Source organism: Pipistrellus kuhlii, unplaced genomic scaffold, assembly GCF_014108245.1.
Source record: "Pipistrellus kuhlii isolate mPipKuh1 unplaced genomic scaffold, mPipKuh1.p scaffold_m20_p_48, whole genome shotgun sequence".
Taxonomy (NCBI): domain Eukaryota; kingdom Metazoa; phylum Chordata; class Mammalia; order Chiroptera; family Vespertilionidae; genus Pipistrellus; species Pipistrellus kuhlii.
Genome location: NW_023425549.1, coordinates 1,243,029 through 1,268,225, shown reverse-complemented (window position 1 = coordinate 1,268,225; position 25,197 = coordinate 1,243,029). Strand labels below are relative to the sequence as shown.

General features: G+C 52.9%; 2 protein-coding genes across 4 annotated transcripts; one reads left to right on the top strand and one right to left on the bottom strand.

The window, feature by feature from the left end:
• The first annotated feature begins 1,024 nt into the window (after window positions 1-1,024).
• SGF29 (SAGA complex associated factor 29) lies at window positions 1,025-22,006 on the top strand. Of its 3 annotated transcripts, none has more exons than XM_036412962.2 (11): window positions 1,025-1,209; window positions 10,836-10,924; window positions 13,842-13,917; window positions 14,556-14,628; window positions 17,296-17,360; window positions 18,610-18,739; window positions 18,807-18,953; window positions 19,098-19,133; window positions 19,238-19,400; window positions 19,960-20,039; window positions 21,843-22,006. In XM_036412962.2, exons 2-11 carry the CDS (start codon window positions 10,850-10,852, stop codon window positions 21,904-21,906), a joined length of 909 nt encoding a protein of 302 aa, XP_036268855.1. In that variant the 5' UTR covers window positions 1,025-1,209; window positions 10,836-10,849; the 3' UTR covers window positions 21,907-22,006. The 3 variants fall into 3 exon arrangements, with proteins under 3 accessions (XP_036268855.1, XP_036268856.1, XP_045428466.1); XM_045572510.1 differs by lacking the exon at window positions 1,025-1,209 and adding an exon at window positions 5,618-5,640; XM_036412963.2 differs by lacking the exon at window positions 21,843-22,006 and having other exon boundaries at window positions 1,027-1,209; window positions 19,960-20,153.
• Window positions 20,281-23,627, bottom strand: LOC118704897 (sulfotransferase 1A1). The gene is made up of 8 exons (XM_036412965.2): window positions 23,538-23,627; window positions 22,452-22,634; window positions 22,224-22,349; window positions 22,035-22,132; window positions 21,434-21,560; window positions 21,250-21,344; window positions 20,616-20,796; window positions 20,281-20,469 (listed from the first exon to the last, which is right to left on the bottom strand). The coding sequence occupies exons 2-8, from the start codon at window positions 22,597-22,599 to the stop codon at window positions 20,357-20,359; spliced, it is 888 nt and encodes a 295-aa protein (XP_036268858.1). The 5' UTR covers window positions 22,600-22,634; window positions 23,538-23,627; the 3' UTR covers window positions 20,281-20,356.
• Window positions 23,628-25,197: the final 1,570 nt, after the last annotated feature.

The following is a 25,197-nucleotide window of genomic DNA, read 5'->3' as shown; positions in this document are numbered from 1 at the left end:
GCATGAAGTTTTGGGCAGAAGCAGTTTGTATTGAATGAAGTCTGGGATTCTTCTAACGTACAAAAATATTGAGGGCCTATTATGTGCCAGACACTGTACTGGGTGCTGGGAATACATCGGTAAACAAAACAGATGACCCTAACCTCACTGAGTTGGCCAGAGTACCAAATATTCAAACAGATATATATAAACTTTGGTAGGTGTTATGTAAGAAATTACAAACTGCTAGCATGTAAATCATTATAGTTAAACTAGAGGCCTTGTGCATGAAATTCATGGGGGGGGGGGGGGGGCACGGGTTGTCCCTCAGCCCAGCCTGCACCCTCTCCAATCTGGGATTCTCTCACAATCCAGGACTGCTGGCTCCCAACTGCTCACCTGCCTGCCTTCCTGATTGCCCCTAAGCATCTCTGCCTGCCAGCCTGATCACCCCCTAACCACTCCCCTATCGGCCTGATTGATGCCTAACTGCTCCCCTGCCAGTCTGTTTGCCCCTAACTGCCCTCCCCTACAGGCCTGATCCCCCCAACCTCTCTGCCTGCAGGCCTGAGTCCCTCCCCCCTCCCCAGCTGCCCTTCCCTGCAGGCTTGATTGTCCTCAACTGCCCTCCCCTGCTGGCCATTTTGTGGTAGCCATCTTGTGTGTTGGAGTGATGGTCAATTTGCATATTACTCTTTTATTAGATAGAATGTTTGCTCACATCCTTAATATGTTTCTGCGAAGGATCCCTAAAAGCTCGATATCTGTGTCTACAGACTTGCTTGTTTCTTTTTAAGTTATTTTTTTAAAACTTAGACTTTTTTGCTCTCCCCAAAATTGCGGTGGGAAAGAGTCCTCAACAATATTCTTTTTTCCATGTTTTTTCTTTTTAATTATCCTTTTACAGGGGCTTTGAAGAATGGGAAAGCATGCTGAAAACACACAAGGACCCCAGTTTGTTAAAATTAAGGTTTAACGGAAGAGTCAGGAAGTGTGTAAATAAAAACTACATTTCCCAAGGGGCAGCGCGGCACGTCCCATAAGATGGACGGCGCACGCGTCAAGGGGTCCTCTGCGATGCGACTCGGCTCTTAAAAGGGTAAGAGCTTGGTTCTCGAGGTGCCGCGAATCTTCGAACGCAAGCGCGTTATTATCTACAGACTCTGAAAAGCATCCGAGGAACGCGGACACCCGCCCTCGCATTCCCAGCGCCGTGCTGTCCGCGGACCGGTAGGTGGGGTGGGGCCCGAGCTGAGCCGGGAGAGCGGCGGGACGCAGGGCTGGGTCCTCCCCCGCCTCCCGTGTCCCGGCCTCGTCGCGGCGGCTCCCGGGAGGCGGTGCGCACGCGCCGGGTCTCCCCGGGGAAGGCGGGCCCGGGAGGGGGCCTCCCCCGCGCGGGTTGCGGGGGTCTGCGCGTGCGCCGGCAGGTCCCGCGGAGCTGGGAGGCCGCAGGGGGCGGAGTCTGGTGCGGAGGCCGGCCCAGGTGGGGTATCCGCGCAGGGGCGAGGAGATGAGGGCTGAGGGTGTTAATATTTATTATATTCTCAACACGCGTCCCTCGGAGCAAAACAGCCTCCTCCTCCCGCAGCATCCCTCCAGGCGCCTTCTCTGCACTGCCTCCGTTTGCAGCTCCCCCGGCTGGCCGCACCTCTCCACCGCAATGGGTCTTCCTCCAGGCCACCGGCCACCCATAGTCCCCAAGTGCGTTGGTCTCTGCCCCGGCTGACCACTGCCCCTTCGTCAATCACCTCTGCCTTTGGGGAGAGGAGCATTCTCGCCCTTGGCCTCAGTGCCCTGGCCCCTCTTCCTGTAAGCTCGTCTGCAGCCCCATCCTAATCTCTCCCCTGCTTTCACTTCCGTTTTCAGGGCTTTAAATGTAAATGCCACCTGCTGTGACAACTCTCTGTCTTCAAACCCAGTGCTGCACCCTGAACTCCAGGTTTTCATTCAGCTCTCACGGGGCATCTCTTCAGTATCTGAAAGTTTGAGTTTGCCCTTCACCTTCCTCGTCTTCCCTTTCTTCCAGTTTCCCAGGCCAAACACCTTGAGTTACTCTTGGTGTCTTTTGCTTCTCCTCTCTCCTCCTCCATCAACCTCCTAGCACATGTTTATCCTGGAGGCTTTGAAAGTTCACTGCTGGGTATTTGATTGTAGATATTCTCTTTGGCACTTGGTTGGTTCTCTCTGCCTGAAAATTTGTGTTTTCAGTTCTCTGATAGTCTCTGTCATTACTGAGATTTCTCTACTTAACTGTACTCTGCTGTAGATGTCCCTTTTAGAACACTTATTTCACCTACAGAGAACTATTTGTTGAGTGTCTGTTTATCTCTCTCACTGTTCTATAGCCCACCTGCCTGGCACAGAGAAATATTGTTACATGAATGAATTTATAAAAGGGACCTACCTCTTCTCCATAGGTGGGAAGTAGACGGCTCCTCGTACAGTGTGTTGGTAGCAGCAGCTTCTGTTGTCTGCAGTCGGGAAGATCCTGAATAGCCCAGCTTCAGAACTGCTGCTGTTTATAACTTGAAAGACTGTTTTAAGAGGTTGCCGGGATTCCGTTCAGCAATCTTTTTGAGGACTTAGTTGCTGCCAGCCCCTGTGTTTGTTGCTGGGAGTAGAGAGTGAATAAAATTGCATCCCATTCTGCTGAGAGCTTAAGGTTTGGCAGGAGAGACAAGTAAGTGAGACAGTTAGTCTTGCCGTGTATGTGTGGCAAGAGCAAGAATGAAAGTGCGTGTGGTGCTTGGATGTTTGATTGCGCCTGGTGTTGGGCGTCTGAGAGGGCCTGCCAGTCAGCCCTGGCTGTGAGCAGCGTGGTTCTTTACCCCAGGATGCCCTACAAACAGCACCGTGTTCTCTGGGCACCGCCGTGTGGAGAAGGTTGGCCAGCACTGCCGTCCGTGTTAATGCTGCTGCCGCTTGATTTGGACTTGGGATGAGTAAATTTTCGAGATCCAGCAGAGAAGGAAGAATTAAAGGGCATTTCAGGAAAGCATAATGCCTGGGCGGGCATAGCGGAAGTTTGGAAGTCTGTGCTTGTTTGGGACGGGGCGCTGGAGTTGTTTGGTGTGCGTGTTGCAGGGTAGGGCCCCTAGGACAAGCGGATCTGTTTGAGAAGTGCTGTTATGGATACAAAGCATTGTCTTGAGAGTGTTTATAGACCACAGTGTCCACTTTATAAACACCTGGCCCACCCACAGGCTCAGGGGGTGGGTCCCTCACAGTCCATAGTTTTTAGTGACCACCTTTCTGGAGCTGGAGGCAGAGACATAGTGACAGGCCTTTGTTTTCTTGTTCTTATTTCTAAGTTTGTACACAAAGATTCTTACAAAGGTTTTAAACTTTCTTATTTAGATTTTTTTTAAATATATTTTATTGATTTTGTACAGAGAGGAAGGGAGAGAGATAGAGAGTTAGAAACATCGATGAGAGAGAGTCATCGATCAGCTGCCTCTTGCACACCCCCTACTGGGGATGTGCCCGCAACCAAGGTACATGCCCTTGACCGGAATCGAACCCGGGACCTCTCAGTCCCCAAGCCAACGCTCTATCCATTGAGCCAAACCGGCTTCGGCTCATTTAGATTTTTGATGAACTGTCTGCAGTGGAAAAAATATTTAATTATGTCACTTCAGGATTTGTGGTCACTATATCCCTGGAGTGGAAGGTGGTTTGGTAAACACGAACCATTGGGAGTTGGGTGTGGAGGATAATAAGGGCTGTTTTAGCCCTGAAGGCTTAGGTTTAGAGACAGACACATCTGGATTTAAACTCCACTTTTTACTTGCATGGCCTGGATAAAGTCACTTATTTCTCCGCAGCACTAAATGAAAAGTACTTTCTTTGCAGAATTGTTAGGAGGGTTAAGTAGGATAATCTACATAAACATGCTTAGCACATGGTAGATACTCAGTAAGAATAGCTGTCATTTTTCTACCTTTTTTTTTTTTTTTTCAGATGCCACAGTAAATCACCTCCAGTGTGATTGGCAATTCACAGTGGCAGATGCTTCTGTTTCCATGATCTCTTTTGCTATGGAATATGTGACGTTGTGACAAAACGGAATTGGGAGGAAGATTTTAGAGTTTTCAGTCTTGGAATCCCAGCTTAATCACCAGTATTTCCTGGCTGAGTTACCTAGGCCAGTGGTCAGCAAACTCCTTCGTCAACAGAGCCAAATATCAACAGTACAACGATTGAAATTTCTTTTAAGAGCCACATTTTTTAAACTTAAAATATATAGGTAGGTACATTGTTAATTAGGGTACTCCTAAGCTGGCCTTTGCTAAAAACTCAAGAGGTCAAAGAGCCGCATGTGGCTCGAGAGCTGCAGTTTGCCAACCACTGACCTAGTATAACTTAACCTCTCTGAACTTCAGTTTCCCCGGATAGAAGGAGGCTGTGCGTATAGGATTGCTATAAGGTTAAATGAGAATCACCTGTTTAATCCATTACAGAAGGTCCTGGGGGGGGGGGGGGGGGTATTTTCTCCTTAACTTTTAAAGAAAGCCGATTAATGAATGCAGATTGTTATTGAGGGTGGGTGGCTGGGTTGAGTGTAGGGTTTTAGATACCTTTCTTCCCTTTGATTCAGAACAAAGCTTGTATTGTCTTAAACCCTAAGGGATTAATTTAGAGTGGCTTATGTAAGAATGTTTGCATTTGTTTGAGGCCTTGGCTGCTAGCAGAGGGCCAGAGTGTTGTTTGGGGCTGGGTGTTTAGCAGTTAGCTTATGCTTCCTTTCTGCAGCCTTTGTACCTACAGTAAGTGTTAGCTCTTAGGTCGACTTAGTGTGGCCAGACTTCTCCGCTGCAGGTAAGAAAAAGCCCAAACACCAGCCCAGGTGGAAAAGGGTACTTATTACTCTTAACTGAGAAGTCCTGGTGTACCAGCCTCAGGCACAGCTATCCCAGACAACTAAACTATGTCACCAGTATTTTCTGTCTCCGCTCTGCTTTCCTCCGTGTTGGTTTCTCTCTCAGGCAGGCAGGAGTTCCAGGCGTCCATGCTACTCTCTTAACCAACACCTGAAAGGTGCTATCTCTTTGCACACAGCTCCAGCAAAAGATCTGAAATGGATTTTTGTCCAGACTTGGCTCACATTTTTCTTCCTAACCAGTCGTGGTGGTCAGGGAGGATGTCATATTTTCTTTTTTTTTTTTTTTTTTTATTTAATATATTTTATTGATTTTGTACAGAGAGGAAGGGAGAGAGATAGAGAGAAGCATCGATGAGAGTCATCGATCAGCTGCCTCCCGCACATCCCCCACTGGGGATATGCCCGCAACCAAGGTACATGCCTTTGACCGGAATCGAACCCGGGACCTTTCAGTCCCCAAGCCGACGCTCTATCCACTGAGCCAAACCGGTTTCGGCAGAGGATGTCATATTTTCATTGGCCCAGGCAGGATACTCAGTGGAGCCAAAGTGAGGGACGGCTTCCCAAAAAGAAATTGTAGAGAAGGTCTCAGGCCAGACACTCAGTGGTTGCTACTGTGATGGTATTAGGCCAGCTTTTCTGCAAATAGTGAATATTAAACGCTGCACAATATATTGGAAGAAGGAAAAAAAACAAACACCTATTTGAGGGTCCTGGGGAGTAACCAGAGCAGGCCGTCACCGGACAGGAGTGGGTGCCCAGCAGAAAGGAACGACATGGTGAGTTTCCTACTTGTTTGTTGTGTATCTGACGCCTCGTGGACATTATGACCAAAGTGCATCTTTGATAGCCACAGAGAAGGAGTTCCTAATATTTACATAAAGAATCGTGTTTGAGGCATCGTCCTGTGCACTGAGAGGTCACCAGTTCAGTTCCTGGTCAGCACATGCCCAGGTGCGGTGCAGTGTGTGCAGGAAGCACTGGTCGGTGTTTCTGTCACATCAGTGTGTTGCTTTTTCTCCCTCTCCCTCTTTCTGTAAAATCAGTTTTTAAAAATATTTTTAAAAGTAGTTTTTTGAGGTGGTAAGCACACAAGACAGTGTGCAGATGAGGTGTTGTAGAACTGTGCACTGAAACCTGTATAATCCGGTTGACCAGTGTGACCCCAATAAACTCAGTAAAAAGTAAAAACAAAACAACAGCAAAAAGTAGTTTTACCCAAATGTCCATCAGCTGGTGAATAGATGAACAAAATGAGGTCTGTCCATACAGGGGAATATTATTCAGCCATAACAGAAATGAGGTACTGCTACATTCTACAATGTGGACGAACCATGAAAACGTTCTGCTAAGTGAAGGAAGCCAGTCATAAAAGGCTGCATCGTGTATGATTCTGTTATATGAACCGTCCAAAAATGGGCAAATCCATAAAGACAGAACTAGCATAATGGTTCCCAGTGACTGAGCGGAGGCGGGGATGGGGAGTGACTGCTGGTGAGTGAAAGTTCCTCCTTGGGGAGATGAAAATATCCTGAGCCGAGACCGGTTTGGCTCAGTGGATAGAGCGTCGACTTGGGGACTGAAGGGACCCGGGTTCGATTCCGGTCAAGGGCATGTACCTTGGTTGCAGGCATATCCCCAGTAGGGGGTGTGCAAGAGGCAGCTGGTCGATGACTCTCTCTCATCGATGTTTCTAACTCTCTGTCTCTCTCCCTTCCTCTCTGTACAAAATCAATAAAATATATTTAAAAAAGAAAAAGAAAAGAAAATATCCTAAGACAGTGGTAATGGTTACACAGTTTTGTGAATTATATCTAAATTAAGCTGTTCTTTTAAAAATCTGCCAGGCTTCTGAACTAGGCAAGCGTGGGGCACACCCCGAGCAGCTCAGCTAGTACAGATCTCAGCTGCTGCCTACCTCGGGGAAGATGTTGGGAGTTTGAGTTCAGTTATGTTTAAAAATACCAGAACAGTGGCTCCCTCTGTGGGTAGAACTGGACGGTGTGGCCTTCTCCGTCGCCGGGAAGGAGAGAGAGTGCTAGGAGCCAGAAAGGCAGTGGGGCCTGGAGCCTTGCAGGACTTGCCAGCCTCGTGGTTCAGGAACGGGGATAAGATCAGCTGGAGCCCTGCCCTCGGCTGGCAGCAGCGGGAGCTGTGGCCTCACTCAGGGGTAGGTCATGTGTGGTTCCAGTCCCGGTACCTCTGGCCTGCTGGCATTGCACCAGTCCGCATGGCATTCTCATCGCAGTGAGCCTGGGAGACCTTTGCCTCTGCATAGAGTGTGTTTTCTAAAAAGATTCAAGTTCACAGCTGACCAGATCTGGAGGCAGCAGTAGTTTGTTGTGAAACCATAAGCGAGGTGGTTCCCCGAGGCAGACCCAGTGACCCTCCGGAACCCGGCCACTCCTCTCAGCACCTCAGGATTCTTCCCTGCGGGTAGAAATGAGGAGGCATGGAGCCTTCCAAGTCACAAGTCACCGTCTATATGTGTGCGGAGGCCATCATTGGTAGAGGGGCCTCCTTTCCCGCTGCGGCCTGCTGCTTGTAGGGTGAGGCCTGCCTGGTTCGGTACATGACCTCCCGCCCCTCCAGGCCATGAGGTCAGCTTTTTCATTTTGGTTTGCTGAGCATTTCAGCCTCATCTCGTGTGTCTGTCTCAGCAACCACCGCTTATAAAAGGTTTTAAGAAATGCACACTTTACCATATATATATATATATATAGTGTCACTGGAGAAGCTAATACCCAAAAAACAATAGTGATTGCCTCTAGGGTGGGAGCTATTGTACTGGTTGAGCTGTGTGAGCATTTCTTACCACGCACATATGTTATCTGCTCAAAGGGTTTTCCCCTTTGAACCAGCGCCGTGAGGCAGAGATGGGATGATATTGTGGTGATGTGATGAGAACCTAAACTAAGACAGTGGCAGGTGGGGAAGAGAGGGCTGGCTTTGAGATAAATTTCTGCGGCAAATAGAAGTTGGTTGAGACTGATGACAGAGACCGTGGCTGGAGATGATCAAGTAGGAGGAATCCGTGAGTGGGAAGCTGGCTGGACAGGGATGGATGTCTTTTTTTTTTTTTTTTTAATTTTATTGATTTTTTTACAGAGAGGAAGGGAGAGAGAGAGCTAGAAACGTCGATGAGAGAGAAATATCGACCAGCCGCCTCCTGCACACACACACACCCCCACAGGGGATGTGCCCGCAACCAATGTACATGCCCTTGACCGGAATCGAACCTGGGACCTTTCAGTCCGCAGACCGACGCTCTACCACTGAGCCAAACTGGTTTCGGCAGGGATGGATGTCTTAACCGCATCTGGAAGGCAGAGCAGTGCCAGCAGGAAGAGAGGTGTCTGAGGGGCCTCTTGGCAGAGCTGTTCGGCTGGCAGCTGAGTTGCAGCCTGGAGAGAGGGCAGGGCTATGGAGATTGACGTGGACGCTTCAGAATATGGGGGCGTAAAGCCAGCGAGCATGCTCGTGCTTGGAGAATGGAGAGGATCCCAGGGCGAACTCACCCTGGACCGGAGGAGGAGGGCAGCAGGAGGCCATGAAGGTGGTCAGAGAAACGGGAGGCTGGAGGCCTGGAGCCCCGAAGAGCAGAGTTGTGGGAAGCAGTGTGTCTCCGGTGTTCGTGCAGCGGGCAGTCCAGGAGGTCACTGAGGACTGGGAGAGCCAGTGTGACGGGTTGAGGAATGAATGAATGGGTTGAGGAAGGATGAGGGGCCCCTGTGTGCCAGCTCTGTGCTAGGTTCAGAACATAAAGTGGCCCTTGTCCTCAGAGATTGGACTGGCTAGGGGAGGAGGCAAATACAAAGAGAATTTTGATATGACTTGGTAGGCACAGTGGTGGAGAGAGGCTGAGGGTTTTATGAGAAAGCAGAGAAGGTAATTTAACCCAGACTCGGATTAGTGGAGCAGGTGACTTGCTAGTAAGCCAGGCCTTAGAGATTAAGTCATTGAATCTGAGGATTAGGCTGTGGGAAAGACACCCCAGATGGAGGGAACAACATGGGCATAGGGCACGGAGGTAAGAAAGTTCAGGCCTGTGGTCAAAAGCGGAGCCGTTCGGTATCGCTGGGATGTGAAATGTGAGGCAGACAGCGGTGAGAGGTGATGGAGTTGGCAGAGGGTGGAAGCCTCCTCGTGTGCTGCCTCCTTGCTGTCTCACCTTGTTATTAGCTCCAGCAGTCCTTCAGTGGATGCAGTGGGAAAGGATTTTCTATTATAAGGTCATGTCATCTGCAAATAGAGATAGTTCTGCCTGTTCCCTTCCGATCCGGATTGTTTTATTTCATTTTGCTGCCCATTTGCCCTCACTAGAACCTGCAGAACAAATTTGGCTTGTCCCTGATCTGGGGGAAGCCGTCAGTCTTTCCCACTCTGTGGTGTTAGCTGTGACTGTTCAAACACGTCCTCTACCAGGCTGGGAGTCCCTCTGATCCTAGTGTGAATATTACCTTTACAGTAAACAGAAGCAGAGATTTTAAGATGTGACTATTTAAGTACCTGGCGTTTACAGTTTATTAGTGAGGGGGGTTTACTCAGTGTGAATCTGATCTTTGTGGATATAACTTATTCTTTTTGTTACCTTTTATTGTCTTTTATTCTCTTAATAATTACCTTTTAGTGCATTTTATTTTCATCAATAAATTTGTCTTTCCTTAGGTCAGATTTTTTTAGTAATTTCTCTTCCCTCTATCACAAAAAAAAAAGTCGCAGTGCTTTATGACATGGAAATTGTCTTTATGTGATATCTTATTTGAATCCCCCTTTTACAGAATTTTTTTAATGGAGACCAGAATACTGAAATCATTTGTCAGCAGAGCAGGGCCCTGGGCTGCTGCTTTGGGAAGTGACTCAATAAATACTCCTTAGAACTCGGCTCGACATATTGAATGCAAACATCATTGGCTCAGTGTAGAATTTCAGGGCTACTTTCCACTGCATTCGATTCCTGGGGCTGCTGCAACGTATTACACAGGCTGGGCCTGCTTAACACAGCAGGCATGTGTTCTCTCACAGTTCTAGAATTCCCAAATCCAGGGGCTGGCTTGGTTCCAAAATCAAGGGTGGGTTTCTTCACGGGTCTCAGGACAATCTGTTCCTTGCCTCTCCCAGCATCCAGTGGTGGCTAGCAGTCCTTGGCAGTAATCCTGGTTTGCAGCTGCCTAAATCCAGTCTCTGCCTCTGCCACATGGCCGCCTTGGCCTCTGTGTGTGTCTCTCCCCCGGGCTCTGTGTGTGTGTGTGTGTGTGTTCTTTTTGTTCTTTTTTTTTTTAATATATTTTATTGATTTTTTTATAGAGAGGAAGGGAGAGGGATAGAGAGCTAGAAATATCGATGAGAGAGAAACATTGATTAGCTGCCTCCTGCACATCCCCTACCGGGGACGTGCCCACAACCAAGGTACAAGCCCTTGACCAGAATTGAACTGGGACCTTTAGTCCGCAGGCCGACGCTCTATCCACTGAGCCAAACTGGTTTTGGCTCTGTTCTCTTCTTATAAGGACACCAGTCATGTTGGATTAAGGGCCCACCTCTACTCTAGATGACTTGATCTTAACGTACATCTTAATTACACCTACAAAGCCCCTGTTGCTAAGTAAGTCACATTCACATGTATCAGGGGTCAGGACTTCATCATATCTTTTGTATATTTTTTAATTGACTTCAGAGAGGAAGGGAGAGGGAGAGATAGAAACATCAACGATGAGGGAGAAGGAGAGAGAGACAGAAACATCAACGATGAGGGAGAGAGAATCATTGATTGGCTGCCTCCTGCATGCCCCACCCTGGGGATCGAGCCTGTACCTTGGGCATGTGTCCTTGCCGGGAATTGAACTTGGTCTTCTGTTCAGAGGTCACGCTCAACCACTGAGCCACGCCAGCCCGGCAACTATCCTTTTTGAGGGAGTAGCAGTTTAACCCACAACAACACTAACAAGGTTCTCTCTGTTCCCCATCCGCCCAGGCGCCACATGTACCATGGCCCTCGTGTCGGCAGATTCCCGCATCGCAGAACTGCTCACCGAGCTCCATCAGCTGATCAAACAAACGCAGGTAACAGGCCACAGCCCTCCATCCCTACAGGGGCACGTGGGCTGTGCTCTGAGCTGTGGAGCAGGGGGTGGGGCTGTTCTCAGAGAGATTGGACGGACAGGACCCAAGGTGATGTCAAGAAGGTGAGAGGAGGGCAGGACTACCATTCCCGTTGGATTATCCATCGTGTGAGATTTTAACTCACATGCCTTACAATTCACCCATTTAAAGTCTATGATTCATTTGTTTTTAATATATTCAAAGAGCTGTGCAACCATCACCATGACAACTTCCGGACATTTCATTGCTTGACAAAGTGCCCCTATCCAAAAGCAGTTTTTCCTTTCTCCTCCCAGCCTGACCTGGTAAATAAAGATACTCTTTTGAGGCAAGAATGTCCCAGAGTTTAGAGGTTCTCTCTCAGAAGCTGGTCCGAGGCCAACCCTTTTTTGGAATGTGCAGGGTTTGAAAGCCCAGGCTTGCTGAGTTAATTAATCATTGACTGCGAACACGGCCCCCTGGCCCTGGGCTAGGCTCTTCTACAGCAAAACAATCAAGTTCGAGCATCTGAATTTAGCATAGTATGTATATCAGAGCGTCAGCAATAATGGCGCGTGGAGCGGCCTGCGGGGCAGAGAGGAACTTAGAGAAATGACCTCCACACCTGTGAGGTATGGTGCACCACTCTCTCCCATAGCCTTCCACTTACAAAACGAGGGGGTGTCTGTGCACAGCGCGCCGCAGTATGGCGGGTTGCACTGCCCATTGGGTCCGTTGTCCCTTTGTGGGCATTCCATCAGGATGGAGCAGTTCCTAGAAATCCTTCCCGGACAGTATCCTCTGTAGTGGCCGTAACCTGGAAAGTAAGTCAAAAGGCCCTGGCACACATGGTCCTAGCGAAAGAACCCCGTCTGAAAGGTCACAGGCTGTGTGATTCCCCCGAGCTGGCCTTCCGGAAGAGCCAAAATGAGAGAGTAAGAAGACCCGGGGCTCGGAGGAGGGGGCATGAGGAGGGGAGCACGGGGTTTTTAGGGAGTTGAAGTCATTTTTCTTTTTTTTTATAATATATTTTATTGGGGTTTTTTTACAGAGAGGAAGAGAGAGGGGGATAGAAAGTTAGAAACATCGATGAGAGAGAAACATCGATCAGCTGCCGCTTGCACACCCCCTCCTGGGGATGTGCCCGCAACCAAGGTACATGCCCTTGACCAGAATCGAACTTGGGACCCTTGAGTCCACAGGCCTACGCTCTATCCACTAAGCCAAACTGGTTTTGGCAAGTCATTCTTTAGGATACCCTGATGGTGCACTCTTGACCGTGCGTTTGTCAAAACCCATGGATTGCACAACACAGAAAGTGAATCTAACGTAATCTATGGGCTTTAGTTAATAATTATCGGTCTGGGTTCATTAGCTGTAACAAGTGTACCCCACTAATGCAAGAGGTTCATTAGGGAAACTGCAGGGGAAAGCAAGTACCTGGGAACTCTGCTACCTGCTCAGCTTTCCTGTAACCCTACAACTGCTCTAAACGTGGTTCGTTGATAAAATGTTAAAGCGCCAAAACCGGTTTGGCTCAATGGATAGAGCATCGGCTTGCGGACTGAAGGGTCCCGGGTTCGATTCCGGTCAAGGGCATGTACCTTGGTTGCAAGCACATCCCCAGTAGGGGGTGTGCAAGAGGCAGCTGATCGATGACTCTCTCTCATCGATGTTTCTAGCTCTCTGTCTCCCTTCCTCTCTGTATAAAATCAATAAAGTATATTTTAATAAATAAATAAAATGTTAAAGCTAAAGCAAAGTAGAATTGCTGGAATTCCATTCGAGCTTCAGCGATGAGACCAGTTTACCATCAGGTCATCAGACCAGATGCCTCTCGGAGGGCTGCGCTCAGGCGCGAAGGCTCCCGTTTGCCTCCATCCGGTTCTAAAAGCAGGAGTGCTCTTGGCACGTAGATGGCTTCACCCTTTTGGCATCGGGCGTACCTGAGCCAATACTATCCTCCACCTCTGAGACTGTCTTGAGGCGTTAATATAATATTGAAATTACAACATTGTGTAACCCACTCATCCTCAGCCACTATTTCTCCTCTCCATTTGTCACTGATTTTACTCAGACTTTTCCACCCTTGGAAGGATGTAGGTCCAGCCACAGTGCCGGTCAGATTGCAGGCAGCGGTGCCCGTCTGGCAGGTGTCATGTCCTGTCTCCTCCCCCCTCCTTGGTCATGCCCATTTGGTAGGGTGGGGTTATACAGCACAGAACTTAGTGGGCTGTTTAGACCACTGGGCAGTATAGCCGCATTCACCACTAACTCCGTGTTGCCGAGTACTTGGGAATTCTGACTACCAATCGCCCATGCATCTGGCACTCTCAGTTGCAGCTGTGGTCGCAGGCCCGCTGATGTGGGGAAGACTGGTACCAGCATCCTTCCCCATCCCCCTTTCCCAGGTGAACTGATCGTAGATGTTGGTGTTAATTTCTGGACTCTCAGCTCAGTCCATTGTTCTGTATGCCAGCCTCACAGCATTTGACATCTGTAGCTTTGTCATAAATTAGAAATCAGGAAATGAGTCCTCCAGTGTTTCTGTTTTTCTTTCAAGATTGTATTGGCTATTCTGAGTTACTTGAATTTCCATGTGGATTTTAGAATAAGCTTGTCAATCTCTACAAAGAAGTCAGCTGGAACTTTTGGGGGCCATTGTATTGAATCCGTAGGTCAGTTTGTCTTTTCTGATGAAGGAGAGCCGTAAATCTAGTTTATGATTTCACTTTAATGCCTTTTGTAATGCTTTCGCAGTAGTGGGGGAGGGAAGTCCTTTTAAACTGGTCCTGAATCCAGACCTAGTGAGTGAGGGCAGCATGGATGGGCCTGGGCCTGGGTGAGGGTGCCAGCGGGATGGGGCCTCGCTCCCGTCCTGCTGACCTCCTCCTCGCAGGAAGAGCGCTCGCGGAGTGAGCACAACTTGGTGAACATCCAGAAGACCCACGAGCGGATGCAGACGGAGAACAAGAGTGAGTAGCTGGGCTCTGGAGAGGAAGGGGACGAGGAGCGATGTGGCCACGACTGCTGTCGTTCCAAAAGGGGCTTTTGTGTGAATCTGCCGTCATCCAAGATGAGCTGCCCCATAGGCCAGAGGGACAGTTTCCCTCGGAGACAGACACCAGACTGCCTAGCCCTGAGGAACCTTAACTCCCCCAACTCCGGGGACTGGAAAGTCAGTGAAATGAGGCTGCGTCTAGGGAAACACCCTGGAGGGGACAGGCACTGGCTAGCGGGTGTTTTCTAGGGAGCTTCCCTCCCCGGGGGGCACCGAGGGCCCCCTGGCCAGGCTCCTGGCCTTGGGCTTTCCGGCTCTGAGCAGCTTGAGATCGCTGTCTGTTCCCATGTGCTGAGAAGGACTTCCTGGGTGTCATGCTCTGGCAAAGGAAAGAAAGTCCTCCCTTGGATGCAGTGACGGCATTTGTACCGGATGAACTGTGAACGCCCTGTACATGCGGTTCAGGTCCTCGGGGAGCACTCTGCGCCAGTGGCGCTCATGCCTCGGTCCGTGGCTTCTCTGCCTCCCAAGGCCTGATTCCAGCGCACGGGAAGCAGTGCCAAGGACTGCCAGCTGCCCTCGCCCACGCTGTCTCCTGTGCTTACTCTGCAGTCTCTCCCTATTACCGGACAAAGCTGCGCGGCCTCTACACAACCGCCAAAGCCGACGCCGAGGCCGAGTGCAAGTGAGTACCAGCCGCTGCCTGCCATCGCCGCCCACCGCGCCCAGGTGCTGGGCTGCAGGGACCTGTGGCCCATGGCCCGGCTGCCTTCCTGGCACGGATGAGCCCCTCCCTTAGGGCCGCCTTCCCTAGAACCCACTTCCATACCACTCCCCACTCCCTAGCAGCAGGCAGGGGTCAGGTCCCAGCACGGCCACTTACCTGTCACGTGACCTTGGCAACCACTCCAGCTGAGACTCAGTTGCTCCATCACTAAAATGGGAACGATAACTACCTATAGAATTGTCGACATAAATGAGACGATGCATGTAAAGTGCCTAAGACTCGTGTTTTACAAACTCTTGACCGTCACTCATATTAGGAAGTGTATTTCTCTATTGTGGTGGCAATAACAGGAACAGGAACAGGAACAGCTCTTCGTGGCCTTACTGTGCCAGGTGCTGGGACAGTCGTTTCTATAGTTACCGCATTGAACCCTCAGAGCAACTCTAGGATGGGATCACCCCTTTAACAGATGAGGAAACTGAAATACCAGAGGGTTGTGTAATCTGCCAAAAGACACAACTAGTAACGGGGGAGCCCAACGTTAAACCAGAGCCCTCATTCTCTAATGTTTCTTTCTGGCTTTTGGAGAGAGGAAGGGAGAGGGAAGGAGAGAGAGAAACATGATGAGAGAGGAGCATTGATTGGCCGCCTCCTGCACATCCCACACTAGAGATCAAGCCTGCAGCCCGGGCTTGTGCCCTGACCAGGAATCGAGCCACAACTCCTGGTTCATAGGTCAATGCTCAGCCACTGAGCCATGCCGCCCAGGCTCAATCATCTCTTTCTTAAAAGGCCTCGAAGTCTCCCACTAGCAGCAGGAGTCACAGGGCAGCAGGCTCAGAGACCTCCCTTTCCATAGACGGGGAGGACCGGTGGCCGTTCCCAGGTGGGACCCAGGAACTGACTAACCTTGGTGCAAAGGGCATTTCTCCAGGTGCAGCTCAGTAAGGCGTAGTGTAGGAGTGGGTAAGCCAGTGCACACAAAGGTCGTTTAGCTTTCCAAGAGCCGGAGGACTCAGGCTAAATGTCACGTCCCTGGAGGAGAGAGTGGATGCCTGGGGCCTGGGCAGCAGACCGCTTGCTGGCAGGCACCTGCGACGTGGCTGTTGGTCCATATTGCTGACCAGAGGCGTGCTCTGGTCTTGGCACATCTCAGAAGCGTCCGCTCTCCCTGCTCACCCAACACACCTCGGGATGGCACCGAAGCCACGTGCCTGAGGAGCTGACGGTTAGGACCTCGATCCGCCTGCAGCACCTCCCCATGCAGCTCCGCTGGGCGGCCGGGGGCAGCGGGCCGCCGCACGGTCCTCCTGCCGCAGATGGGCAGAGGCGGGGGCATGGGGAGGCAGCTCGTTTCACCTGGGTAATGCCCTGGCTCAGCTGCTTTGTGTCTAGCTTTGCGAGCACAACTCCCAGAGGAGACCCAAAAGGAATTAATTTTGCCTTTTTAAAATGTCACCCTGATCATGCAGCAGTGTTGGAGTATTTTAAAGGGCCCTTCCTTCCTCCTGGCCAGCAGGGCGGTGCTGAGGTTGACCGGAGGACGGTTAGGGCTCAGAGCTCTTGGCTGGATTCCAGCAGAATGTCAGCCAGAGGAATCCCTCCTCCGCTGGCGCAGGTGAAGCGGCCTCTTGGGGTGGCCTCCCTGCGCATTGCTGCCAGGCTGGCTGGCTGGCTGCCTGTGCCTGTCGGGTCGGACCATGCTCTACCTGGCAGGCGACGTGAAGCTTTTATGGTTCTGAGACGGAGAAGTTTCAGTTCTAGGAAACTACTTTTTAAATGGTAACTGATCTTAAAACATTGTCACCTCAGATCTCTGCAGCGAAATCTGCAATAACTAGAACAGCGCTTGCCAACTGGCGGTCCATGAGGTCTGAAAGGTCGGCGACTGCTGGCTTCAGGAAGGCTTTGGAGCAGCGGTCACCAGCCAGCGGTCCGCGGACCACGGGTCCCGGAGGTCCCAAAGGCTGGCGACCCCTGCTTTCGGACATGGAATTACATTCCTCTCCTAGACATTCATAACAGATTACCAACGGCTCTGCTAAGTTCTGCAAAGGAGTTTTTGAAATATGTTTTTATTGATGCCAGAAGGGAGAGGGAGAGAAACATCAATGATGAGAGAGAATTATTATTTTTTTTTTAAATATATTTTATTGATTTTGTACAGAGAGGAAGGGAGAGAGATAGAGAGTTAGAAACATCGATGAGAGAGAGTCATCGATCAGCTGCCTCTTGCACACCTCCTACTGGGGATATGCCCGCAACCAAGGTACTTGCCCTTGACCGGAATCGAACCCGGGACCTTTCAGTCCCCAAGCCGACGCTCTATCCACTGAGCCAAACTGGTCCCGGCGAGAGAGAATTATTGATCCACTGCCTCCTGCATGCCCCCTACCAGGGATCGAGCCTGCAACCCAGGCATGTGTCCTGACCGGGAATCAAACCAGGGCCTCCTGGTTCCTAGGTTGGTGCTCAAGCGCGGAGCCACACTGGTCGGGCTTTTAAGACTAAAGCCACCATGTAGGGTTCCTGGTTTTCACAAGGCTTGTCTGCGTTCTGGACCAGAAGAGGAAGTCCATGCTTTGTGTGCCTCGTCCAGACCTTTTCTTTCCCTCCCGCCCTCAGCATCCTCCGGAAAGCCCTGGATAAGATTGCGGAAATCAAGTCTCTGTTGGAAGAGCGGCGGATCGGTGAGTTAGAGACAAGTTAGCTCGGTGTCCTTGACCAGGCGGAGTGAGGGTTCCTGAGAGCCGCAGCCATGTCTTCCTGCGGGGGAGCCTGTACCTCAGCCGGGTGCCATGGCTGTGACAGGGAGGGGGCACAGGGCAGCCTGGGACCGGGAAGGGGATGAGGTGGGTCCCAGGGTCAGAGACAAGGCCTCCCTGTTCTCCCTCTGCAAACCACGCTGGTGTGCCCCAGTCCCTCAGGTTTCTCTCCGTCCTCGCTTAGCGGTCACCTGCATCCCCAGGCCATTTCTTGCTGAGGGGAGAGGCTGGCTATTAGAGCCACAGCGGGTGTCTTGGAGCCAGCCTTTCAGATGGGGCTTTCAGGGTGCTGGCTGCCATATCGCTTCAGATGCTGCCCCACCTCTCCCTCGCCCTTCCAGTGAACCCAGGGGCAGCCTCCTCGCCCACGATACTGTCACCCTGCCAGCTGGGTTGAAGTTGACTGGGTGTATTGAGCCATGCCCACAGAGGTAAGCGCTCTGGCTCTGTCCACATTTGATACTTTTTTTTAAATATATTTTATTGGTTTTTTACAGAGAGGAAGAGGGATAGAGAGTTAGAAACATCAATGAGAGTCATCCACCAGCTGCCTCTTTTTTTTTTTAATATATTTTATTGATTTTTTACAGAGAGGAAGAGAGAGGGATAGAGAGTTAGAAACATCAATGAGAGTCATCCACCAGCTGCCTCTTTTTTTTTTTTTTTAATATATTTTATTGATTTTTTACAGAGAGGAAGAGAGAGAGATAGAGAATTAGAAACATCAATGAGAGTCATCGACCAGCTGCCTCTTGCATGTCCCCCACTGGGGATGTGCCGCAACCAAGGTACATGCCCTTGACTGGAATCGAACCTGGGACCTTTCAGTCCGCAGACCAACACTCTGTCCACTGAGCCAAACTGGTTTCGGCTTGATAGTTCTTTTAACTTTATGCTTAATTATATTAATAGAAAATGCATGTAAGTATGCACACGGCTCAATAAAACTTTCACTAACTTCACAAGTAGATGTAACCAGCACCCAGATAAGAGACATGACCCGCGCCTCAGAATCCCCCTTTTGCCCTCTTTCCCAAAAGGTATCCACTACCCGTCTCGCCAGGTTAGGTGGCCTGGTGGCCTCTCAGGCCGGGAGCACACCTTGGTGCTGACTCCTCGGGGGGGGCAGGGCATGCTCCCTCCCCTGGGCTCAGGGCGCCCTTCCTTCCCGCAGCGGCCAAGATCGCGGGCCTGTACAACGACTCGGAGCCCCCGCGGAAGACCATGCGCCGGGGCGTGCTGATGACGCTGCTGCAGCAGTCGGCCATGACCCTGCCGCTGTGGATCGGGAAGCCTGGTGACAAGTGAGGGCAGCCCCGGGGAGGGGCGATGGAGGGGAGGAGCTGGGACTGACCCCTCATCCCCCCTCAGGCCGCCCCCACTCTGCGGGGCCATCCCGGCCTCCGGGGACTACGTGGCCAAACCTGGAGACAAGGTGGCTGCCCGGGTCAAGGCCGTGGACGGGGACGAGCAGTGGATCCTGGCCGAGGTGGTCAGTTACAGCCACGCCACCAACAAGTGAGTGGCTCGCCCGCCCCGTGGGAACTGGGACGCGAGCGAAGAGCCGGCTCCTTCGGCGACTTCCTCCTCACCCTCCTCTCAGCCCCGATGGGCGATGGGCGTGCACCGCCCTGCATCCTCTGCTCCTTTCCTCGCCCGCAGGTATGAGGTCGATGACATTGATGAAGAAGGCAAAGAGTGAGTGTGCCGGCCAGGCGGGGCGGGCAAGGGAAGCCGGGGAGAGCCCTGCTGCTGGGAAGGAGCCTCCACCTGCCATGGGTTTGACCCGAGCGCCCCTCCAGGAGGCACACCCTGAGCCGGCGGCGCATCATCCCCCTGCCCCAGTGGAAGGCCAACCCCGAGACGGACCCCGAAGCCTTATTCCAGAAGGAGCAGCTCGTGCTGGCCCTGTACCCCCAGACCACCTGCTTCTACCGGGCCCTGATCCACACACCCCCACAACGGGTAAGGCAGCCCCCGGGGGGCGTCCAGGGGTCAGGGGTCGGTCCCTTCCCTTTGAGCTGGGAGGGTCCTGAGCTGTCACCCCTCCAGCCTGTCCTCCAGGCGGTGCCAGCCGCCCTGCAGAGCTTAGGAAGCCCCGGTGTGCCCTCTAGTCTAGTTTGCTTTTGCATTGAGGTGGGGAGCCTGCGCCCCGAGGTGGAAGCGCCTTGCTCAGGGCCAGTCTTCACCCCCGACCCCTGCCCTGATGGCAGGTTAAAGGCTAGTGTCCCTCTTCCCCCAGGACCCCCTGCCTGCGCCCACTGCTTGTCTAGTCCCCTTAGCACAGGGCCCTTCCCTTGTGGCCGCCTGTGGCTAGCGAGGCCTTTTCCGTGCTGTTCATCCCCATCCTCGGCCCTTGGTTGCTGGGCTCTGTGGCAGGGAGTAGGTTAAACATCTAGAGTGAAGGTGAGACGGGAAAGGCCAGGAGCCCACACACCAGAGGTTCCTATCGGTCTAGGCTTGGGGGGAAGAGGGACGCTGGCCTGGGGCTTTCTGACCAGCCCCCCCTCTGCCTCCGCTGCAGCCCCAGGATGACTATTCGGTCCTGTTTGAAGACACTTCCTATGCAGATGGTTACTCCCCTCCCCTCAATGTGGCCCAGAGGTATGTGGTGGCTTGTAAGGAGCCCAAGAAAAAGTGATGCAGGCTGGCAGTCTCCTGCCACCTGGAGGGGGCATGCGACAGACATGACGTGAGGAAATAAATGTTCTTCCCCTTCGCCACGTCTCCTGGGTTCTTACCTTCCCCGCGGAGGGCAGGTTGGGGAACTGGGGCCCATCTGGTCCCAGTGGCATTGACTTTCTTTCGGCTCAGGTTTGCGTTCCTTCCAATAGACACACTCCACGCAACACAAACTGCTTTATTCTTGAGGCCCGAGCCGGGCCCTCGCACACTCCCGGGGGCGGTCCCATGGGCACCGCTCACAGCTCCGAGTGGAACTTGAGGTCGCAGCCCGCCATCTTCTCAGCGTAGTGGGCATCAAAGCGCTCGTTCTGGGCCACAGTGAACATGGTTTTCCAGTCCCCCGTGATGCCTGGAGGGGGAGAGGAGAGGGAGGGAGAGAGGGAGGGAGGCAGGCTTGAGGTCCTGGCCGAAGCAGAGGCCCCAAGTGGCTCAGGGCCAGCTCTAGCCACTGCTCCCGCCCTCGCCTCCCCAGCGCCCCTCCCGGTGGGCACTCACCTTTCCTCATGAAGGCGGAAATGCTGTGATCCATTAACTCCACGGGGAAGGTGCTGAAGTTAGCCATGGGGTTCTTCTTCATCTCCTTGAACGACGTGTGCCGCACAATGTGATCCACGGTCTCCTCTGGCAGGGAGCGTCCCAGGAACTCCAGAATCTTCAGAATCTCCCTTTTGGGGTTCTGGAGCAGCAGGGGGCGCTCAGTGGAGGCGGGTTGTGCATTGGACAAACAAAAGGGAGGCCCCACCCGAACCGCATGGCCACTTCCGACCCTGCTCCGGGACTCTGGTCCCTGAACTCTGGCCCTCCCGGGCAGAATTAGTTGCCTTCTGCCCTGTGATCTGTTAAGAAGCTGTATCTGGCTCCTCGTGGGTGAGGGCAGGGACAGCCGGGTCATAACCAGGCCCGGGAGAAGCAGCAGCAGTAAAGGGATGATCAGGGACTGCCCTTGGCACTGACTCCAGCGCTGGGAGGTAAGAGCTGTACGGAGTGTGCTGCCATGGGGCAGGGAAGGGGAGGGGTCTAGAGGGCCAGTGTAGGGTCTGCCACAGAGAAGCAGGGCGTGGAAGGCCGTGGCAGTTCCCACGAGACCCTGCACCCCTGCGACATGGAGGGCAGTGGCAGCGGGCCTCACCTTCTGCATGTCCTCGTAGAAGAGGTAGAGAACAGGGTGGGTGCGCCTCAGCTCCCACCACTCCTGCACGTGCTGGTACCAGGACCCATAGGACACTGGGGAGAAGGCAGGGGGCGGGCAGAGGTTGGCATTCGTTCCAGCTGGCTGCCCCTCCGCCCACCCCTCCTTCCTCAGTCAGGCCCACCTTCCCCAGCCATGAACTTCTCCAGGAAGCTGTCCCAGGTGCCGGGCTCAGGGTGCACCTTGGCCATGCGGTAGAAGTGGTAATAGGAGACGGCCACATCCTTTGCGTTCCGGGCCACATAGATCACCTGGAGGGGCAGAAGACACCCCCGCCCCGCCCCGCCCGTCACCGCACCGCACAGCAGGCACTAAACGTTCTTCTAAGCACCACACTCCACCCTGCAAGGGAGGTTCTCTGGGAAACAGGCTTAGGGGCTGACTTGGGTGTGGCCGAGCTGGGATTGAAGCCTGCTCTGCTGCCAGAGTCCTGGCTGGTTCCAGGACTGTATTTTATACTAATCCAATCTTCTCAGCGCCTCTGCTGATCTGAAACAAGGCGGGCGGAATTCCTGGCGGCCCCTCCTCCACAGGCCTGTGAGCACCCAGGCCCTGCAAAGTCTTGCTGTCACTTCCATCTGTCCCACCAGAGCATGAGGTTGAGGACTTCTCCCCCTCTGAGATGAGACCAGGCTTTTGGGGAAGTGAGAACATCTTCCCAGAAGAGAGGGCCAAAGCTGGGTTGGCCCCAGCAGCCTTTTTCTCTAGCTGCCTCTGCCGCTCACCTTGACTTTCTGGTCCAGAAGGTTCTGTGGGACCAGAGCCAGGGGTAAGTGTGTCTTGAGGAGCCGCGGAGCAGGTGTGTCCTTCAGAACCTCCATACCTAAGCCATGGTGGGAAAGTTCCCGTGAGCTGGAGCCCGGGTCCTCCCTCCCTCCCTCCACTCCACTGGCCTCCAGCACCCCACCACACACCTGTGGGACACCCCGGACCCTTGAACTCAAGGAAGGGCACGCGGGTTAAGATGGGAGCCCTCTGACACTTCTTCAAGTCGCCACCCTGGTAGATCATGTCCAGAATCTCGCTCACCCAGGTGGTGCCTGGAGAGGAAAATGGGAGGTAAGCAGGGCTGAGAGAACCCCCTGCTGGCCCAAGGTGGGGACTGCAGCCCAGGAGAGGGGTGGGTGGTCCTCACCACCTACCAGATTTGGGGTAGGTGCTGACGAGCACGTCATCGGGCAAGGGCTGGAAGCTCTGCAGGGCCCCGAGTGCCTCCGCAAAGTACTTGATGAGAGGGATCCCCTTCACATACGTCAGTGGTGGGCGGGTGGCGTCCTGGACCAGCTCCATGCTGCCGAGTCAGGGGCCGGAGTGGGCCAAACTCCCTTAGCAACATCACAACAATGTCTTCTGTTCAGTTGTTTTAAGGTAAGGAAACAGGCTGAGCAACATGCCTCCACTCAGAGCCAGTGAGTGCTGCGCCGGATTCCAGCGGATCTGACACAGTGGGGCCACAGCTCTGGAGGCACCTCGGATTTACCCACACAACTTTTAAAAGCCCCAGTGCCTGCCCAGCTGGACTGGCTCCAGGAGGCCACGGCACATGCTTGCCCTTAGGGTCAGCAGGGCCTGTGGGAGCAGAGCCAGGGCAAGTGTGCTTGAGGAGCCGTGGATCCCCAGTAGGGGGCGTGCAGGAGGCAGTCAATGATTCTCTCATCATTGATGTTTCTCTCTCCCCCTCTGTCCTCTCTGAAATCAATTTAAAAATATTTATTTTTAAATCCCAGTGCCTGGGCTACACCCCGAGCCAATCAGATTGCTCTGGTGGTGGGACCAGGCAATTCCAGTGTGCACTTGGGAAAACTCCTCCGGGGCCTGCCAAGTGTTTTCTTTCGGTTCTTCCTGCTCCATCTGGTCCCAACGGCCCCTCCCAGGCTCTCCTGGGGCTCCCCGAGCTCCTCACAGGGAGAAACCTCCCCACAGCCCCTGGGCCTGAGACACAACCTGCTCAGCCACACTCCACCTTGGCTCAGAGATAAACAGCCAACTGAGCACCTGAGCTGGTTTGGGAGCCATTCTTGTGTGATGAGCAAAACATGCCTCAGCGGGGAGGGAGAAGAACGGGTTCAGGCCAGACTGCGGCTGGTATCGGACCGAGCTGGGATTTCCGGGGGGAAAGGGCAGGGTCGGGTTGAGCTGGATTTCGGGGGAAAGGGCAGGGTCAGTAGAGGCAGGAATAGATCCAACAGTGGGAGGTCTGGCCCAGCCCACCCTAGCCTGGCACTCACCGGATCTCTTCGGACCTTGGCCTGTGGCTCTCGGTTGTGCTGGCACGTAGCGTGAGTGCAGAACTGCAGAGACCTGCAAGTTTTATAGGTCCCGAGTGGGAGGGATTTGGAGCCAGCGCTGAGCCTTGGCTGTCCTCCAGGAATGGGTGGGGTTTGGGGTGGGAGGGCCCCCTCTCTGCTACCCTCATGAGCACCCCAGCTGATACCAAGATTAGACTGGCCAAGAAGTGGGTTTAGTGTGAAGAAAATAAGACAGAATCAACACAAAAGGGCCTGATAGCTTTTTTGTGTGTTTTTGAGCTGTAATCCCGACTTCTGGCTTGCCCTCCAAACTCCAGCTCTGCAGGAGCCAACAGCTTTTTCTAATAAACTGGTCTCCAGAGGACAGCGGAGTGGAGGGGAAAGGTGGCCCCAGGCCAGTCTGAGGAGGAAAGGTTCAGGTCAGGGGCAGCCCACAGGCCCCGGACAGCCCAGGCTGGAGTGATGTGGGTGGGCGGGTGACGGGGTTTGGAGCAGGCACTGCTCAGCAGGCTCTGAGGCAGCACAGAAGGGGAAAGAGCAGGAAGGCTGGGGGCTCATAATCCAGGGAGTGAGCTCATTCCCGTTCCCATGGGCCCTCACCTGGATGGTGGGAGAACAGCCCAGAAGGTGCTTTTCTCTCCCTGGGTTAGAAGGGGGCTTGGCCTCTGTCCTTACTGTTTGGATTAAAGTCCAAAGTCCACTGGGCAGTGGAGGCGGGTGAGCTCTGACTCAAGGGTATGAATCTCCGAGCCATCAACTGTGACCTTGCCGAAACCGGTTTAGCTCAGTGGATAGAGTTTTGGCCTGCAGACTAAAGGGTCCCGGGTTCGATTCCGGTCAAGGGCATGTACCTTGGCTGCGGGCACATCCCTGGTAGGGGGTGTGCAAGAGGCAGCTGGTCGATGTTTCTCTCTCATCAACATTTCTATCTTTCTATTACTCTTCCTTCCTCTCTGTAAAAAATCAATAAAATATATTTAAAAAAAAAAAAAGAACTGTGACCTCAGCCCAGCCGGTGTGGCTTAGTGGTTGAGCATCAACCCAAGAACCAGATCAGGGTTCGATACCTAGTCGGGCACATGCCTGGGTTGTGGACCAATTCCCAGTAGGGGCCATGCAGGAGGCAGCCAATCAGTGATTCTCATCGGAGACAAAATGGCGGAATAGATGGGCGGATTCTGAGCCCTGTCCCGAAGCAGAAAGAGAGCAGCTGACGGTCTTGAGCTGTGAGTGTTTATCGGCAAGCTGGGAGACAGCGAACACCAGAAGAAACTGCTGGGGGGCCGCTGACAGAGGTACCCCTCGCAGGGAAGCACCCACGCGGGCTACGTCCCTGCCCGGAGCTACCTACCGGCTTGGACGGGAAACCTCGCCATCTTGAGAGAAAGATTGGATCATGTCAGAGGCCTGAATATCCACAGCCGCAGCGACCACCAAGCAGCTGTGACCCCCATAACGCGGATCCCAGGCGGCGCGAACACTTGGCCTCACGGGAGTGCCCCACCGCACGGCGAAAAGGTCAGATTTCTCGGTGAGAGGGTGGAGAGCGCTCGCGGCGAAAACAAAGACCGGTGCGCACAGAGCGCGCGGAAGCTGGAGGACAAGGGCGGTGATTACAAGTAGAAGCCCCCGCTGCTGG